The sequence below is a fragment of the Poecilia reticulata genome, chromosome 18, assembly GCF_904066995.2.
Source record: "Poecilia reticulata chromosome 18, P_reticulata-male-v2, whole genome shotgun sequence".
In the NCBI taxonomy this organism is placed as follows: Eukaryota; Metazoa; Chordata; class Actinopteri; order Cyprinodontiformes; family Poeciliidae; genus Poecilia; species Poecilia reticulata.
The window spans coordinates 14133334-14151194 of record NC_088847.1 but is presented as its reverse complement, the minus strand read 5'-3'; the positions used below and the strand labels follow the sequence as shown (position 1 = coordinate 14151194).

At 40.3% G+C, this 17861-nt stretch overlaps 1 protein-coding gene and 1 long non-coding RNA gene across 2 annotated transcripts in view; one reads left to right on the top strand and one right to left on the bottom strand.

Moving 5' to 3' along the window:
- Positions 1-514: 514 nt before the first annotated feature.
- LOC108167224 (uncharacterized) overlaps positions 515-17861 on the bottom strand; it is a 74408-nt gene continuing 57061 nt past the window's right edge. Inside the window, exons 3-5 of the long non-coding RNA XR_001777593.2 lie at positions 3076-3115; positions 2908-2976; positions 515-2453 (exon numbers count right to left, since the gene is read on the bottom strand). This is a non-coding gene — a long non-coding RNA (uncharacterized LOC108167224). The remainder of the gene's footprint in view (positions 2454-2907; positions 2977-3075; positions 3116-17861) is intronic.
- LOC103480445 (alpha-2 adrenergic receptor-like) lies at positions 5963-10415 on the top strand. Its single transcript, XM_008435394.3, has one exon. The coding sequence runs from the start codon at positions 6616-6618 to the stop codon at positions 7897-7899; it is 1284 nt and encodes a 427-aa protein (XP_008433616.1). The 5' UTR covers positions 5963-6615; the 3' UTR covers positions 7900-10415.

Below are 17861 nucleotides of genomic sequence, written 5' to 3'. Positions count from 1 at the left end.
TGCCTTGCAGCAAGAAGGTCCTGCGTTTGATTCCCAGGGTCTTTCTGCATGGAGTTTGCATGTTCTCCCTGTGCATGGTGGGTTCTCTCCGGGAACTCCGGCTTCCTCCCACATGTCCAAAAACATGACTGCTAGGTTAATTGGTCTGTCTAAATTGCCCCTAGGTGTGAGTGTGTGTGTGCATGGTTGTGTGTCCTGTGTGTCTCTGTGTTGCCCTGCGACGGACTGGCAACCTGTCCAGGGTGACCCCACCTCTCGCCCGGAACGTTAGCTGGAGATGGGCACCAGCAACCCTCCCGACCCCACTGAGGGACAAGGATGAAAGAAAATGGATATATATATATATATATATATATATATATATATATATATATATATATATACTGCTCAAAAAAATAAAGGGAACACTTAAACAACACAATATAACTCCAAGTAAATCAAACTTCTGTGAAATCAAACTGTCCACTTAGGAAGCAACACTGATTGACCCGACGAGGGTCCCCGTTGTCAATCAGTGTTGCTTCCTAAGTGGACAGTTTGATTTCACAGAAGTTTGATTTACTTGGAGTTATATTGTGTTGTTTAAGTGTTCCCTTTATTTTTTTGAGCAGTTATATGCACACACTCAGGGGTGAAAGTAGTTTTAAAGTTTTAAACTGTCAAAAACATGACCTGTCACGGACATAAAAAAGTCTTTATGAATGTTTATGACAGTTGTCATGAAGTGTCGTTCAGTAAATAATGACACTTTTAATGCAAAGTTGCTCTAAAAGTTGCATTAAAAGTACATTAAAAGTGCCAACTTTGCATGATTTTATAATAATTTAATGCAAACCTTTTGTCGTTTAAAATCACCCGTGGCAACCGCTCGTTCCTCGTGCCGAGCACAGATGACGTTTAAAACATTTAGTCCAATACGATATCAGGTTTTCAGGCTTGATATTTATTTTTACAATCATTAATAAGCCTCTCATGAACACAGCGGTGGTTGATTAGTCAATTTTAAACTCCTGCTCTGCTATTTTGATAATGGAACCAAAACGCACAGAATTGCGCAACACCTTGTTGAAACAATAATTATTGGGATTATTATTTTTGTTGGGTCATTAATTTAAACACGTTTTGCTGACTTTTTTTGTTGTTGTTCTTTAATAAAGTTATGAACGTTTTGATAAGGAGTCAGAGGAGGACGTGCTGCTCTCAGCCTCCTGGCGGCGATCAGTTTGTCACCTAATGCCGAGATCGACTCAAAACCTTCCGCGATCGACGTGTTGGGTTGCTCTAGCAAAGAACAGTTCAGAAACAATATGAAATGGGGTGGAGGGGGCGATTTATTAACTGATTAAGTCGTGTTTTAGATTGTTCTTGAAAAACTAATCACTCACAGCTGCACAGTGAACCCATTGATTTTTTACAGCTGACAGCCGCTCCTCTCTCTTGCAGGTACTGCGTAACCCCGCTAAATCTTTTAGGGGTACGCAGTACCCTACCCTACCCCTCTACTTTCACCCCTGGATAAGGGTGTGAGAAAATGGATGGAAGGGATGAAATTAGATAATTACATATAATTAGAGGTGTGATCTGGATGTGGCCCTGCTTCTGAACTTCAGTTAACATATTAACTTAAATGGACCACACCACAAAGATATAAGTTAAAATATTTATTAAAGAAGGCCATGATGCACAGTGGTTGGTAGACCTGTTGCCTTGCAGTAAGAAGGTTCTTGCTGCAAGGCAACAGTCAGGACGGCGTCTGACTCGCTCTTTTTACTATTTTTTTCGTATTATTTTTCTTTTCATCAACTTATTTTATCATGGTGCAGTTTTTTTAAGTGCTATATAAATAAATTTAACATTGACATTTCACAGCTGTGAAAACGCACCAAATGAGTAACTCAAGTTGTGTCCCGCAGATTCTAGCTCCAAATCCTTATTTTGCTCTTTATTTCCACCACATGTGAGTCCAGTAAAGCAGGATGGATTGTAATCAGCCTCCATCGTCTGTATTTTTAGCAGCAGCTCTGCTATCTCCTCTGAGACGGACATACTCCTAGTACATGTGTGGTATCTCTTTTCAACAAAACTGTCACAAACTTTCAGGTCTTTAAATGCATCTTCATATTTTTCGCCTGAATTATGAGTCAAAACTGTCATCAAATAATAAATTGCTCCTCTCCCAAAAGTTTTTTCCAACCACTGCAGCCCTGATTTGTATTGACTCACATGGTGGCCATACGAGATCAGTAAAAGAAAGGCATTGATTCCCTTATCTAGAGTTATTTCTTTAATGTCTCGCAGGCCAATTAGGTTAATAACAGATATGTGTCGACCACACAAGTCGTACAGCTTGGATGAAAACTCTGTGTGCTCATCTTGGTTAATTAAGATGTTTTTTGTTCCAGTCTCAACTGAACTTGTGTCACCAAATAATACAATGATGAGATCAGCATCAGCTAAAACAAGAAAAAAAAAGACTAGATTTGTACCACAGTTATGAAAATAGCAAATTCCAAATGTTGGGATTACAGTGCATCTGGAAAGTATTGGCTTCAGTTTTTCCACATTTTGTTATGTTATTTTCTTATTCCAAATTGTATTAAGATAACCTTTTTCCACAAAATTATACACAGAAATTCTTCTAGCATGATGTTCATACGGCCGGCCTGCTGCAGGAAGAGTCCTGGTGATTTCAAACTTACATCACTTACCAGTGATGGAGGCCTACAGATTAGTGCCTCCAAACAATTCGGTCACCACATTGTCATTATTGGGTATTTGTTTGTAGACTTTTGAGGAAAAAAGATTGATTTCAGACAACTGTATGAAAAAATATACATACAAAATGTGAAAAAAGTGAAGCGCTGTGAATAATTTCCAGATTCTCTGTAATGAGTGAAACAGACTTACTTTTACTTTTATCGACGTCTGTGGCTGCACTTGCTGCCATTGATCTATCGTATCCTGCTGCAGATCAGTCTGTAAATTACATTTACACATTTCTTTTCACTATTCTGTTAATTCTATTAAACTTAAATGAAATATAGTGGTTAAAATAATTCACTGGAATAATCTTACCTCTCTCTTAGGGTGTGGCAGAGCTACTGCTGGCCTCTACCTGTGAAAGAAAATGAAATATAGCTGTGTGGGTTTGAGCAGATGATTATAAAAAATCCACCTGTCTTATTTTCCACGGTTCAACCCAAAGAGGGCAGCACTGAGTCAGATATAACAAAATGTTGCAAATTTAAACAAGTTCACACAAAAACGTCACAATTTGTAAAGAAACATCAAGACAGGAGCGTTAAGGTCCTATTTATATGATTTACCTTTAAAAAAGAAAAAAGTTGCTTTGGGGTTGGTTGATCTTTGAAGAGGTATGTATCAGGATGAACCTTAATGTGTCAAATAGGCTTCCAAACCAAAGAACCCGAAGCCATGAGGTGTGTATCACATGATCCAAGATCTCAGACCTGCTCTCCAGATTCTTCTTCTGGATTAGTTACTGCCAACTAACCCAACTATCTACACCATCTGCAACCGAGCCTTTCAGAAGAGCCTCTGCAAGCCATGGAAAAGCACCAGCAATTTCTGCACCAAAGGAGTAAAATGTTACGACTCTTGGATGTTTGGGTTTGGCTTCTATTGTGTTTGTGTTGTTTCTTAAGAGGTTTAGCCACGTTCTGTTCAGGTCCCCGTATTCATTAAGATCTCTCCACATTGGTTCAATCCCTTTGCATTTCGGTTTCTGTATTTATTCTCGTGTTCTGCTCTTTGCACATTTGGATTTAGTTGTATTCGATCAGTGGGATTCTTTCTCGCCGTTTCTTCGAGCATCGTTCAGCTCCCTAGTGTTAATTATTCATCTTTCCTCCAGTCTACCTGTTCCCCCTCTCTCTTCCTTTCTCTACTTCCTCTTTGTCATTGACCACCTGCCTCTCTCAACAATCACACTGTATTTAAGCCTCTTATAGTTTCTGGCTCGTTTTTATTGCCGGCTTCTCTTTTTACTATCCCCGTCTCCCTTGTGTTCTGCAAGTCTTCTTATTAAAATTCTCATTTTTACCAGAGTTCTGCGCTCGGGTCCTCTTTAAACCTCATGACATTAAGAGCCATTTTGGCAAAAAAGTTAAAGGAAAAAGGAGGTTTTAACATGGAGCACCGGTGGATCGGGGGTTCAAATAAAGAGGCAGAGTTTCTGTGATATTTTATTGTTGTGCAATAAAGCTGGCAAACCAATAAAAACTTCCTAACTCACACTCCTTTATTTTGCATGAAATGAAAAAATATCTTACGGGAAAAGTCGAATCAAAATGACGTTATGGGCCACAAACAGCATTTCCTGCATAGAATAATGTATTTCCCCCGCATATACGCATCTGTAACAAAAACATCATTCCTCAAAGGAATATGATCCGAGTCCATACATCATCTGAGCTTTCTACGTACATCTTCAGCCAGGTATGAGTCAGCACCTTTTTCCACAGTAAGTCTTAGCGTTTATCCTGAAAGACACAAAGAGCCTCTGGTAGATCCCCCCGCCCCCAAAAAAGAAGCTAATAGCGATCAAGAAAAGTCCATAAAAGCACCATTAGAGGTTAAACTTCTTACAATCAGATGGATTGTGTGCATGGAGAGAAAAACGTATCGGCGCCTTTACACCCTCTGGTAACAATCAACAAGGAGAGATGAGCACAATATGGAGAGTAACAACCGGAAACCAGTGCAACTTATAATGTTTTGAAACTTTCATTGGCTTGACTGGCATTGCTATTCAGGAGGTGCACACCAATGCAAAACAAAAGGCAGCAGGTTCAAAAAAAGAAGGAGAGAAAAACGCAGTAACTCTGCTGTGTTGCTGTTTGGAAAACAATGAGGGAAATGTTCGTGACATGAGACCTAACCTATAGCTGGGAAGCATCAACCTGTTTTTAAGAAACGTACAGTCGGGTCTGAAGCAGGTATTAAACATACTTTTAACATTTCTACATTACTCATGTGCTTAATTGTTTGTCTTTTATAATATTCTGATTGTAAGTGTCATGTTTTCATTGTCTGTAAGCAGAAAAGGATCATAACGAACAAAAATAAAGGCTTTAAAACATCAATCTGTGTTTAATTTATATGGTGTGTTTTTATATCATACACTTCTTGGCAACTCTAGCATGGATTGTGTGTGTGGGGGAGGTGGGGAGAGGAGAATCCCATGCTAAAAAAAAAAAAGTTTCTAATTAAATTAATTGTGGCACAATTATTGGCATCTCCATTTGAGCTAAATCTAATAAATGGTATTGTCAGGAAAAAGTTGGAAGTTGATAATACCAATTTAAAATATAAATAAATACTTACAAACTATGATATGGACTTGAAAAAGAATTATTTTTTTCACAAATAAAGTTTACAAATGACAAAGAATCAACTAAAAAAGCAAAAGTTACATTTTATTGTAAAGCGCATATAAGAGCTGAAAGAATAAATAATTCAATAAATGACTCAAAAAGTACAAGTAAATGTAAAAACATATAAATAAAAAAATAATGAAATAACGGGAAAAAAAAGGATTGCAAGAGTAAGTAAACAACTAAATAAATCTTAACCCGATGATCGAACAGAACAGATGCTGATGACAGCCGGGATCTTCAGCCTGCCGGATATAAAACAGATGCTGCACATCCTCCAAAACATCTCACCACATCTGAAAAGAAAAACAAAAACAAACAGGCGCTCCGCCGTGTGAGCGCGGCTGATCCATCTGATCCATGTGAATGTGCGCAACGGGGGCTGAAAAGCGCCGATCTGTCTTCCTGCTCCTGTTTTTTTTCTTTTTTCTTTTTTACGCAGCGACGCCGCGAGCCTCTCTCACCTTGATGATCTCCCATCATCTCCTCCCTCCCTAAAAAAACAAAACAACCGGCTCCAGCGAAAAGCTCCAGGACCTCCAGTCCTCATCTCGGCCTGAGTAAGACTCTGTCTAAAGTCTTACTCCCGCTGACTTTGGCAAGATCGGCTCTCTGAGGGGAAACACTTGGTTTTGAGCGCTGCAACACTGACCTCCAGTGAAGTGGATGCTTGTTGTAAGAAAAAGAGGAGATCTGCTTCTGGGGATTTGTTAAGAGTGTGGCTGTTTTTACAGTTATTATTAGCGTTCATGTAAAATTTTGGACATGTTTTTTTTTTTAGTTAAAATGTGCAATTTGAGGGAAATTTAGCGTTTATTTCGTGTCACAAACGGGAAATCAATGTGCGGAGGGAGGGGCGGCGGCTGAGGTTTTTTTTTTTTTTTTATGAGAACACATGGGGCATTATTGGGAGCGAGAGCGCACCGTGCTGCAGGAGGCAGAGCTGCGGCTGGACGCTGCTCAGCGCCTCACGAGCCGGAGGAGGCATGGCACGCGCTGCACGCGTCCTCCAACATGCAGCGGACACGTCCTCTCAACGCGCGTTATCCTCCGATGAGGCGGACAGTCAGAGCTGCACGCTGCGCCCTAACCGGGGGTCTACTGGCGCGCGCCTGTCTCGTCAGATTTGGTAGACCTGCGTCGGAGCCGTGCGTTACTGATGGACTCCCGTGTTGCTAGAGGAGCTGGACGGTGAGTTGATCCCGACCGTTCACCCAGCATGGAGTCGCAGAACGCCAGCGGGATGGACGCGTTCACGGTGGTCCAGCTGAATTCCTCCTGGAGCCCCGACAGCGGCTACTCTCTGGCCGCGATAGCCGGCATCGCCGCTCTCGTAAGTTTTCTGATTCTTTTCACCGTAGTTGGGAACATTCTGGTGGTCATCGCCGTGCTAACGAGCAGGGCGCTGAAAGCCCCCCAGAACCTGTTCCTGGTGTCTCTGGCCACCGCGGACGTCCTGGTCGCCACTCTGGTGATGCCCTTCTCTCTGGCCAATGAACTCATGGGCTACTGGTATTTCGGGAAAGTTTGGTGCGGCATCTATCTGGCTTTGGACGTGCTGTTCTGCACCTCCTCCATCGTGCACCTGTGCGCAATCAGCCTGGACCGGTACTGGTCCGTTACGCAGGCTGTCGAGTACAACTTGAAGCGGACTCCGAAGCGCATCAAGTGCATCATCCTGATCGTGTGGCTGATCTCTGCCTTCATCTCCTCCCCTCCGCTCATGTCTGTCGACAGCAACAAGGAGCTCGGCTCTCAGCCTCAGTGCGAGCTGAACGACGACACCTGGTACATCCTCTCCTCCAGCACTGCCTCCTTCTTCGCGCCCTGCTTGATAATGATCCTGGTGTACATCAGGATATACCAGGTGGCCAAAACCAGAACCAGGAGTGTGTCGGGGAAGAACCCCAGACCGGATGGCGTCACACAAACTGAGAACGGACTGAGCAAGCCGTCTTCGCCTTTCCACGGGGAGGGGGAGAACGGCCACTGCCAGTGCCCTCCCACACCCAGCCAACGCACAGTCACCACGGGTCCACAGACTGAGGAGGCCGACATGGAGGAGAGCTCCTCCTCTGAGGGCAAAGGTCACAAACCCCACTCCCAGAGAGCCCCTGTGGGTGGCCAGAAGAAAAGCTCTCTCCCAATTCGCATCTCCGGGGTCAGCAACAAGTCCGTGGACCTCTTCGTCTCCAGGAGGAAGTGTCGCCGGAGCTCGTTCGCCAGGAAGAAGGTCTCCCAGGCGCGAGAGAAGAGGTTTACGTTCGTCCTGGCTGTGGTCATGGGGGTGTTCGTGGTGTGCTGGTTCCCCTTTTTCTTCAGCTACAGCCTGTACGGGATTTGCGGAGACTCGTGTAAGATCCCCCTCCCGCTGTTCAAGTTCTTCTTCTGGATCGGCTACTGCAACAGTTCCCTCAACCCGGCCATTTACACCATCTTCAACCGGGACTTCAGGCGTGCCTTTCAGAAAATCCTCTGCAAGTCGTGGAAGAAGTCCTTCTAGGCCTGAAAGGGAAAACCTGATGGATTGTGTTTTGCTCTTCGTTAAATCTTATTGTCCAGTATCGCGTCTTTCATGGAAGTGCACACCCTGAACTGGCTGCAGGAGCGACATGCTGTATATTTTCATCACTCTTAACAGAACTTCCTGATCTGATTATTGAGTGGAGCCGTCCTTTATGTCTGAGCTGTAATGCTGTAGAGGGGTATTTTCAATACAACCCCACCACCACCCCACCCCTCTAAATCCAGAAAAGATAACATTATGTGGCAGCTAAAAGGTAAAATAAGTAGATAACAAGCCACAAGTCATTTTCAGTTTGTGCTTTTGTTTTGGAGCTCCCCCATTTTTGCCTATTGTTATTAAATCATCCCAACAGTTTTATTCAAGGCTTTAATTAAGGAGTGCAAAAATGCATGAAGGAAGCACAAAGTGATTATCCTCATTAAGACAGCGACACTTTAAAGAACAACTTGACGTTTTGGGAAGTGTAGTTTATAACTTAGTGTCTGATAAATGAGGTATAACCAGTGGTCAAGTGTGTTGCAAGAAAAATAGAAGCAACAGGTTGTTTTGTTTTAGCATTAACCAGATTCCCATATGTTACACAATTTGGTCAATCTGAGGAAAGTGTTAAAACAATTTGTCAATTTGTCATTACAGGGATGTTGGATTTTGTTGTGAAGTAACAAGTGGGGTCAATCCCTAATGTTAAGCTTCATGTTTTGAACAGCAAATGAGGTTTACTGTGCTAAGAAATGCTTGTTGAAAAAGCCTTTCCATCACATGCTGTTTTTTTCTAATATATGACTAAATAAATCTAAAACCTTCTCAAGAGAGCAGATAATACCTCTACAAATGGAAAAAGTTTAAAGGACTAATCTCACATTTTTTTTGATGGGAGGTTCTGTGAAGATGTTATTAGCAGACAATATCTTACCTGCATTAAACAATTCTCCTTCAGTCTTCGGTTATTTTAAATCTAAATAATCAGGATGAAGCAGCTGAGACTTTTAAGACGACCACGATCTCAAAAATGTCACAACAACCTACAGCGCAGTTATTTACAACAGAGCAAATCATTATTTACAGTAAAAAGAGATGTGGAAGTAAAGATTTGTAAATATTTCTAACTTTTACACTGCTGCACTTTAATGTCACACAGTTGCACTTTATTCTTTTTCGCAGTGTATTTTGTCCAAGGAGATTATTGGCGGCGCCAACCTCTGTTTCTTACATGTAGATATTTGTCGTTGCAAGTAGAAGTGAAATCTAATGAAAGCGTGGCGGCTCAAGGGTCAACAAAATGCACCTTTTAAGAATTTATTTGATGTTTTTGAGATTGATGTTAATCAAAGACGGCAAAACTTTGGTGTAGGACAGCCATCTATGACTCCAGGCCTCATTTTATTCAGGGACACGTCTAAAAGTTGCAGGACTTTGGCTTTAACTTTAGCTTCACTTCAGCTTCCAGAACTAATTATTCTGTATTTATGCCACATAAAGACAACAGGAGAGGCATCTACTGAAGGTAGTCGATAGATAACCTTTCAACAGAACCTGCTTTCAAAACCCTCATACTTTCACACCTTAGTAACATTAAAGTTCAGTTTTAATTCTGAAACTGAATTCATGTTTACATGGACCTGATTGGCAGTTTTGAATATGCCAACTTATATACACAGCTTCAGCTCTTTCTTGTTGACTCTTTCTTAAAAATGAAACTTGGTTGTCATTTTGGAAGCGTAACCAAACCTTGATTGCTCCTCTTTGTTAAAATGATTCAAATTAAATGATGAAAACTAAGTTTGCACACTCTTAAAAACTGCTGGGCCATTTCGCTAATCCAGTTCTTGTGTGAGACGCCACACTCTGCTGGCATTTTAACCACCACATATTGCACAACGGGACTAATGTGTAAGGTTTTTTTTGTGTGTGTGTGCATAGAAACCATAATCTTAAATTTTAAAGGTATTCCTTTTGCTATCCAGTTTCCTCCAAACTGTTGACGTTGGCAACAGTTTGCCAACGTCAAACTGTTGAATTTTTCATGATTCCTGCTGTAAACATACTTTAAAACTGCAATGGTCAGGCTGGGGGGCCTTGAGTGTTGTCACGGCGATACATCACCCTGACTGATGATGACATTAACATAATACGTTAGTCTCCGACACTGAAATATGCTCTGTGTTTAGCTTTGAGAGGCACTGACCATTATGTTCACTTGGATATAATAAAATGTTTTTATGACGCGCAATCAAGGTCATAACTTTCACAATGACCCTAAACTGCTAAGAAACATAAATTTACTTTGAAGGTATTTTATTTAAGAAAAAAAAAAAAAAACTACCTCTGTTATTTTCTGCTGCTTCTGGATTTGGCAAAGTGCAGTACATATCCTTATTCTGCTTAATCTGTTTGCTGTTGTGCAAAAATAAAAGATAGATAACCCATAATGTCACCTGGTGTGATACTGAAACATGCACAGTAGTGGTGAATAAATTGCTTGGAAAATGCTAGCATGACTTTATTTCTTGTTTATATAGAGGGGATGTGGTTACGCTACATTTCTTCCCAAGGTTTACCCAGACAAGACGTGATATTGGGCAAACCAAAAGTGAGATGCCCAGAAGAAATCCCGATCAGACGTCTACATCACCACAGCGTACTCATTTCTACGAGGGGAAACGGGCGCTCTTCACCGAGCTATTCCCCGATGACGCAGCTCTTCATCTTACAACTCGAGCTTAGGCCAGTCGTACCACTGGGCTCGTCTGTCCAGCTGCTTTGATTCTGAATCTCGTCCTTTCAGCCGAGGTCCATATCTCGTGACTGTGTGTTTTGCACATTAAGACGCGTTTATAGTTAATATCAAGGCAAAAATCAGATATTTGGTGGTCAGGTTGACGTCCAGGGCGACAGCGGTAGGGTAGAAATAGGGGCAGTGAGGTGTAGGGTAGATGTATTCTTACCCCCTGTTTTTTTGTTGCCGTATGTTTGTTGTTGGTTTCTTTTTTAATCCCCAACAACATCATAGCTCTGTCTGCAGATATGCGGAGTTAGTTCAGGTATTTGAACTCGGTCAAAGTCCCCCCACGAAGACGTCAGATATTGGGAACTCTTCTGAGTGCAAGAAAAAAACAAATCAAGGATGGGTGGATAAATGTAACTGCATGGTCTGCTGTTACATGAAAGCAAAACACTGACTCAACCAGGCCTAGTTGACATAAAACTGACTTAACAAAGAAGGCATTCGGTTTCTGTTACGGAGTGCCGCCATATGTGTCGGTGACCTTTCGGCGCAACAGGTTTGATGTCGGTTCTGGCTGCACCATAATCCAATATTCCCCGGAGCCCCTGTGGGCCAGAATGAGGAGAAACTGAATTCCCCACTCAAAAACGCCACGTTTTCGTCCTGTGGGTGAGCGCGCATGTACGCAGCTAAGAGCCATTTGTAACGGATTACGATCCCATCTGCTGTTGTTCCAACTGCTATTCGCAGCCACCGGAGATTCATGTCCAAAAAATCTACAAAAATAAAACCGCTCCTCGCCACGTGTAATTGTGACGGGTGGGAAGTGTGATAGGAGACAGCAGGGAAATCTGTCGCCGTTTTTTGTAACCAAAAAGCTTTTGATGCTTTTTCTTTCTATTCTTTTTTGCATGAGCCTACCCCGCTGTGAGGACGGAAGCTGCAAGTGGTGCAAAGTAATGAAATTTATTGATTACTCTTGAACACCTGAAGAAACAAAAAAGAAGAAAAAATTATTTGCAAGGCTAACAGAGATGATTTAAAATACCCTCTCAGTAAGAACACCGTTTGTCCACTTTATGAACATGGATCTCAGATTCGAACTATCAACTGGATTCTCCAAAATGCTAACGGTTTAAAGGGGTATGCTGTAAAATTTTGGATTAGGACTCCAGAGTTTTTCTTTTCCATTTTGGCTCAACATCCAAATGAAAAAAAGTAAGGAAAGTTAGGTTGTTCTAGCGAGTAAATTTACCAGATGGAAAGAAATGATAAAGAAACCCGCTTGGGATCCCTGTTTTGAAAAACATTAACTCCAAAAATATATCTCGAAGTTACTTTGTAACCAAGTAAAAATTCACGAGTATTGAGTGGAAGCCATGCCTGTTCGCAAATCTTACAACTTCAAACAGCTGAGAACAACATCTATTGTAATAGCGAGTACGTTCTGGATGGAGGGCTAGATTTCAGATGTATTTGCTTCAGGTACAGGTACACAAACAAAGTGAGCCGTTTTTCCTTCGAGACGTTTCATACCTGACGTGTCTATGAGTTTGAGCTTTTAGAACTGTGGCTTTCTGTCTCAGGCAGATCTGAAATGTAATCTGAGTAAAATAAAGAGTTTGTTTTCAAGAAACGTCATAGCTGGTGGTGAACCTGTAATGTGTTGATACAGCTGTTGGTTTTGGATTATTACCCAATTATTATTGGATGCTATGTAGGTTTGCATGGCATTTAGAAGAGAAAAAGGTCAACAGCTTAAGAGATCCTCCACTTTACTTTACTAACGCCATGACTAAGGTAGTAACCCACTTGTATGTCATTGATTTACATCACGTCCTCCTATGATGTTTGTGGCTGTAAAGAATAACCTGACATCTAGGTATAGCTCAGAGCTAAAGACAAACCTCTTGTTAATTTTTATCAAACTGCACTCAGTTATGTTTTAATTGTATGTAAAAAAGCAGCTTTTTTCTCCTTGTTTTCCACCCAAACAAACATTTCGAAAGGTAGACATGAAGGTTTCTATGAAGATTTAGTGACCTGGAGATGCCACACTTTGCTGCCCTTGACTGTGTGACAAACTCTGGACCTCTGACCTTCTTCCTCACTGTGCGGGTAAAGAGATAAATACCGTATTTTTCAGACTATATGCAGCTACTTTCCCCCCCAAGTTTTGAACCATGCAAATTATAGTCCGGTGCAGCTTATCTGCTGATTTTTCTTCAACCACCAGAGGGCTCTCTAGCAGGAAGTCAAAATTTGAAATCAAAGAAGAAAGTGGTGATTTTCACTTAGAACAAGCACATGCTAGCAGCAGGTACGACGGAGAAATGTCTTCAAACTCATATGATGTAGCTTTTACGTTGAAGTACAGATCGATAGCCGCTGCACGTAAGCTTGGCGTGAACGAATCCTTGGTTCAGACGCCCTTGTGGAAAACCGAGAGCTGGTGGCAATACCACCAGCTAAAGCCCGGTGCGGCTTATACATGTACGTTTCCAGTTTTTTTGTTTTTTTTTTTAAAACTTTGTGGGTGCGGCTTATAGTTAGGTGCGCTCTATAGTCCAGAAAATACGGTATGTATTCTTGAAACAGGAACCTGTAAGCCAATAATTGTGCAAGTTTTGATTTGGTGCGAATAATCATTTAGCATAAGTGCTTGAAAATAAATGTACTTAAATTAAAAGTGGGATTATTCTAGAGTTTCCAGATGAGATTTTCTACTATAATAAACATTGAAGATGTCAGGGCTTTTTTTTCACAAAGTGCACAGGGCACCATGTGAGGGAGTTGGCATCTGGCTTTTATAGAAAGCATGTTTTATTGGTATATTATATATATGCAGCTATTCAAGATGCGTCTGAAGAAGCAATTTAGGTTCTCCTTCTCATTACTAAAGGAAGTAAATTTTGGTGAAAGGCGGAAATCCTCGGAGTCTTGTGGATATGATGCTGCCACACATGACTGGCTTCAATTTTCTGTGGAGCTTCAGAACCCAAGAGGGAAAAATATGAGCAGGCAGTTATGAGGCCGCCACAGCAGGACCACCGTCAGGCAGAGGGTTAGCCCTTCACACAAATAAATAAAAATACAAACTACATTTTGCTTTAAAAAACACAACAAATGATAGGAGACTGCCTCAGATAAATATGACGAACTGACAACCTGTTCAGGACGGATTGGAGATGTGACAGAGGTACTAGCCTACGTTCAGTACCTCCGTCACACGCTACGCTGCTCCAGCCACACATGAACACAGGATTTGACATGGAAGTTGTTAGTGACGTAATATGCTGAAGGCTTTACGAGCTCTGTGGCTCCTAATACTCTGTCGGAGCAGATTTTATTTATTTTTTTTTTAGCAATTTGCAGCCTGAACTGGAAGCCATTGTTTGCTGTCGTGTCAAACGGATTGGAAATGATAAGACTGACTCAGCTGGAAGCCAAATGAAGTTGTCTGATTTTCTTTACAGCTGAAATTAGCGTTTCATTTTTTTTATTTTTTATAACAACTCCTGCAACAGCTGTAATTTGAGCAAAAAGGTTAGCTCACAATCAATCAAACTGATATCAAATAAGGTGTTTTTGTCATCTGAAACCTGAAGTGAGTTTGTGTTACTCCCTTAATTATACAGTGTCTGAGAAAGAATTCACCATTTTTTCCCCGTTTTGCCTTTTTCTCATGTTTCAGTTCATTAATCTAGTTTTAATGCTCGACAAAGAGAACTTGAGTAAATACAAAAAGCGCTTTCTAAATTCAGGTGTCATTTATCAACAAAAAAAAATTATAATTCCTTCGCTCTATTTTGGTTTAGTTTTACCTGCCTGACGTGAAGAATCAAGCAATCACTTACAAGATGAATTAGGCTGAAAGATCATAAACGCAACTTATTTTGACCTAAATAAATTTAATAGCAGCTAAGAAACAAAGCCACTGATATCAGTTAGTGTTAAAAAGCCATTGAAGTGGTTTTGAGACGACAGTGAACCACAGTAAGAGCCATAATCCACAAATAAGAGAAAATATGGAATGATGGCAAACCTTCTCAGAAATGTCTGGGGTAGCAAGGTTACCTCATGGACATATTGGGTCGTCCAGGAGTTTACAAGAAGCCGGAACATCTAAAGCACCACAGACTTCAGCTGCTTACATTAAGATTCATGAATCAACTAGGAGAGACTTGGCAAAGTTCACAGCCAAAACCTCTGCTGACCAAGAACAACATGCAAACCCAACTCAAGACCTCGAGGGAAATTTTTTTCTGTGGACTTATGAGACAAAAGTGGAACTTTTTAAAAGGTAAGTGTGTCCCTTTATATCTGGTGTAAAATTATCACATTTCACAAAAAGAGTATTAAACCCACAGTCAAACCTGGTTGCGGTTGTTTGATGGTCTGAGGCTGTTTGCTGCTCCAGGATGGAAACAACGTGTTGTATCTGCTGACTTTTGCTCTCAACAATCTGCTGTCAGGATTCCCGTTCAAAGACACTCGCAAGTTCACCCGTGAATTTCTTCAAAGAAAACCAGTGTTTTGTACTGGTCCAGTCAAAGTAAAGACTTAAATCTACTTGAGATGACGTGAGGCAACTTCCAACAGGCCAGTAATGGTTAAAAAAAAGGTCCAATTTGAAAGAAATAAAGCATTAAAAAAAAAAAAAAGTATGCCACATGACGCACATACACCATCCATTCTTCCCTCCTAGGTCGGTTGTTTTTTCTTGTTGGTGTTTATATAGGTTGTCTTAGTCGAATATTAAAATTTGCCTGATTATTCAAAACATTGAGATGTGAAGAAAAGCCCAGAGCATTCTGTGAACGGGGCTATACTGTAATTTCTTCATCATAGAGACATAATCATCGAACCACGCACAATAAGCCAGAGGGTCTTCAAACAAATCTAGTGGAAAGATCTAAACACATGAATAATTAAAAGGGTTCAGTACACAGCATACCCTGTAGTAACGTTACAGGAAACATCAAAGGAAGATAGATATTTTGTTTATATGTTGTTGAATAAAAGAGAGAAAACTTATGTCCAGATTTACTCAATTATTTTCCTACAGAAGCTAAAATTGGACGTTCGCTTCTGTAATAAAACGGCCTCTTACGTTTGTCCTCTAAATGTGAAGGGGACGACGGATGTAAATATTTGTAAGTTTTCCTCTACGTTCAAATTTTGGAAGGTGGCAAAAAGTACGATTATGTAACAGCAGTCAGAAGTTTAAAATGATTATTAGAACTGAAGAAGAAGAAAATGGGTCACATTCTTACAGCTGGCTTTTTATTCAACCTTCATGTCTTTTTGGAAAACACTTCAGCAACATTCTCAGAACCATCATGTACTTTTGCCTTGTTTTCATTGACAGGCCACAGATTTTAATGAGCGACAGAGGAACACGCAGATCCTTAAACACCCCTTTAGTCACTTTTATTGTTTTGTTTGTGCACGGAGAGTAAAGCAGCCTCAGGGAAGCCATAAAGCCGAACAAAGAATCTGATCAGCCAGAGGAACCTTTTCTTCCAGACATGTAGCTGCTCCAGTGTAACTACAGCTGCTTTTCTATGTCATTTTTTTATCCAGTGTAAAAATTCTAATTATGGCTTAGATTTTAACCCAGGGGCAATGTTGCAAATTTAGATGTAATTACACCTAATAATTAAGAAAAATAGATTACATTTGTTTTCGTTTAGCGTTTCTGCTTCGTGTGGTAAAAACAGAGTCTTGCTGTGAAATGACGAACAACTATGGACGTCCGGTTGGTGTTATTAAAAATCTGCTCTATGCTTCAAACTTTTTAACTAGATTTGTTGTTGAGGGAATTGGACTTTCACTCCAGCTCCGGGCCGTGCAGAGACCACTAAAGGGGCAGGTGCTCAATAAAAAAAAAGGACACATCTAACCACATTCTAGGACAGAATATTAACAGCCTCTCAGCTTTCAGAGTTTAATAAACAATGATAAATTACAAAATTGTGAAATATACAATCAAAGCTAAGGAAAATCTCTTCAAAGAGCATACAGCTATGCCTATATAAGATATTTTATTAGTCATTTCTTTCTGCAGGTCTATTTTGTTATAGGAAAGTTTTGCAATATTCAAACCCGCAATTTAGCAAGATATGTAAATCAGAGCTGGATCAGAATTACACTATTAAAAATATAAACAAGGGCACAATGCAACCTTTTAGTGGACTGTAATCTATAAAACAGAGCTGCCTGTTTGCTGCAGTGGAGATGAAGATGGTCCATTCAGGAAAGCAGAGCTGCATCAAACTTTAAGGTGGAACTGCAGAAAAAACAAAAAACAAAAGCAAAAATGTAATTGTTAATGCATGTGACCATGAGAAAAACCTACTGAGTTTTGCTTAAAAAACCTGTTTTAACATTAAAATCACACATTTTTGTCTCATGAAGTGAAAAGATTATTTGCTAAACAAACTTCTTTGCACTTGTCATAAATCTTTTCTTGCTCTTCTGAGTTTTTGTTTGTGACTCAAAGTTTTGCTTGTGATTCTCACATGAGGTCTTGAGCAGGGCCCAAAATCACAACAAAAGATTTGATGTGTCCAAATAAAAGTTTATGTTTGGCAAATAACTAAGTTCACAAGACAAAAATGAGTTATTTAATTTTAAAAAAAAGTTTTTTAAACAAAACTTAGTTTTAAAAAAAGAAATCATTACAATTCCAAAAGTTTTGATTACAATTTGATTTTACTTAACTGAGGCAAATTTTATTTTTTTCATTGAATAATTGGGAAACATTTTTAACTTCATACTGTGGTAGCCAGACCCTAAACTTACTTAAAGTCTGGGTTGAGTTTTTTCCCTTTCATTAATGACACTTTTATTACATTCATTATATCTATCATGGTAATTCAGGGTGAGTTCTTTTTAATTCTAAATGAATATCCTTGTTGGACTTTTATTTAAGTGTTATTCTCCTTCAACATACATTTACCTAACGCCAGAATAAATTAAATGTACATTATGCAGCAAAGGAAATTAGAAGATCGGACACATATCCATTATGGAGATGATCGGTTTTGGACGGGCGATGTGCCCTTATTGCATAAGCGATACTAAAGAATGACTGATATCATTAACAATACAGGGTAGAAGCTTTTCAGTTATCTTGCTTTGCTAGCAAAGTCGTTAGCTATCAGCTAGCTAATAGCACACCAACAACAGCCTAATGTCTGTATGGTAA

What these genes read in the sequence shown, in the direction of transcription:
- LOC103480445 (XM_008435394.3), top strand. Translation starts at nt 6,616, where the DNA reads ATGGAGTCGCAGAACGCCAGCGGGATGGACGCGTTCACGGTGGTCCAG.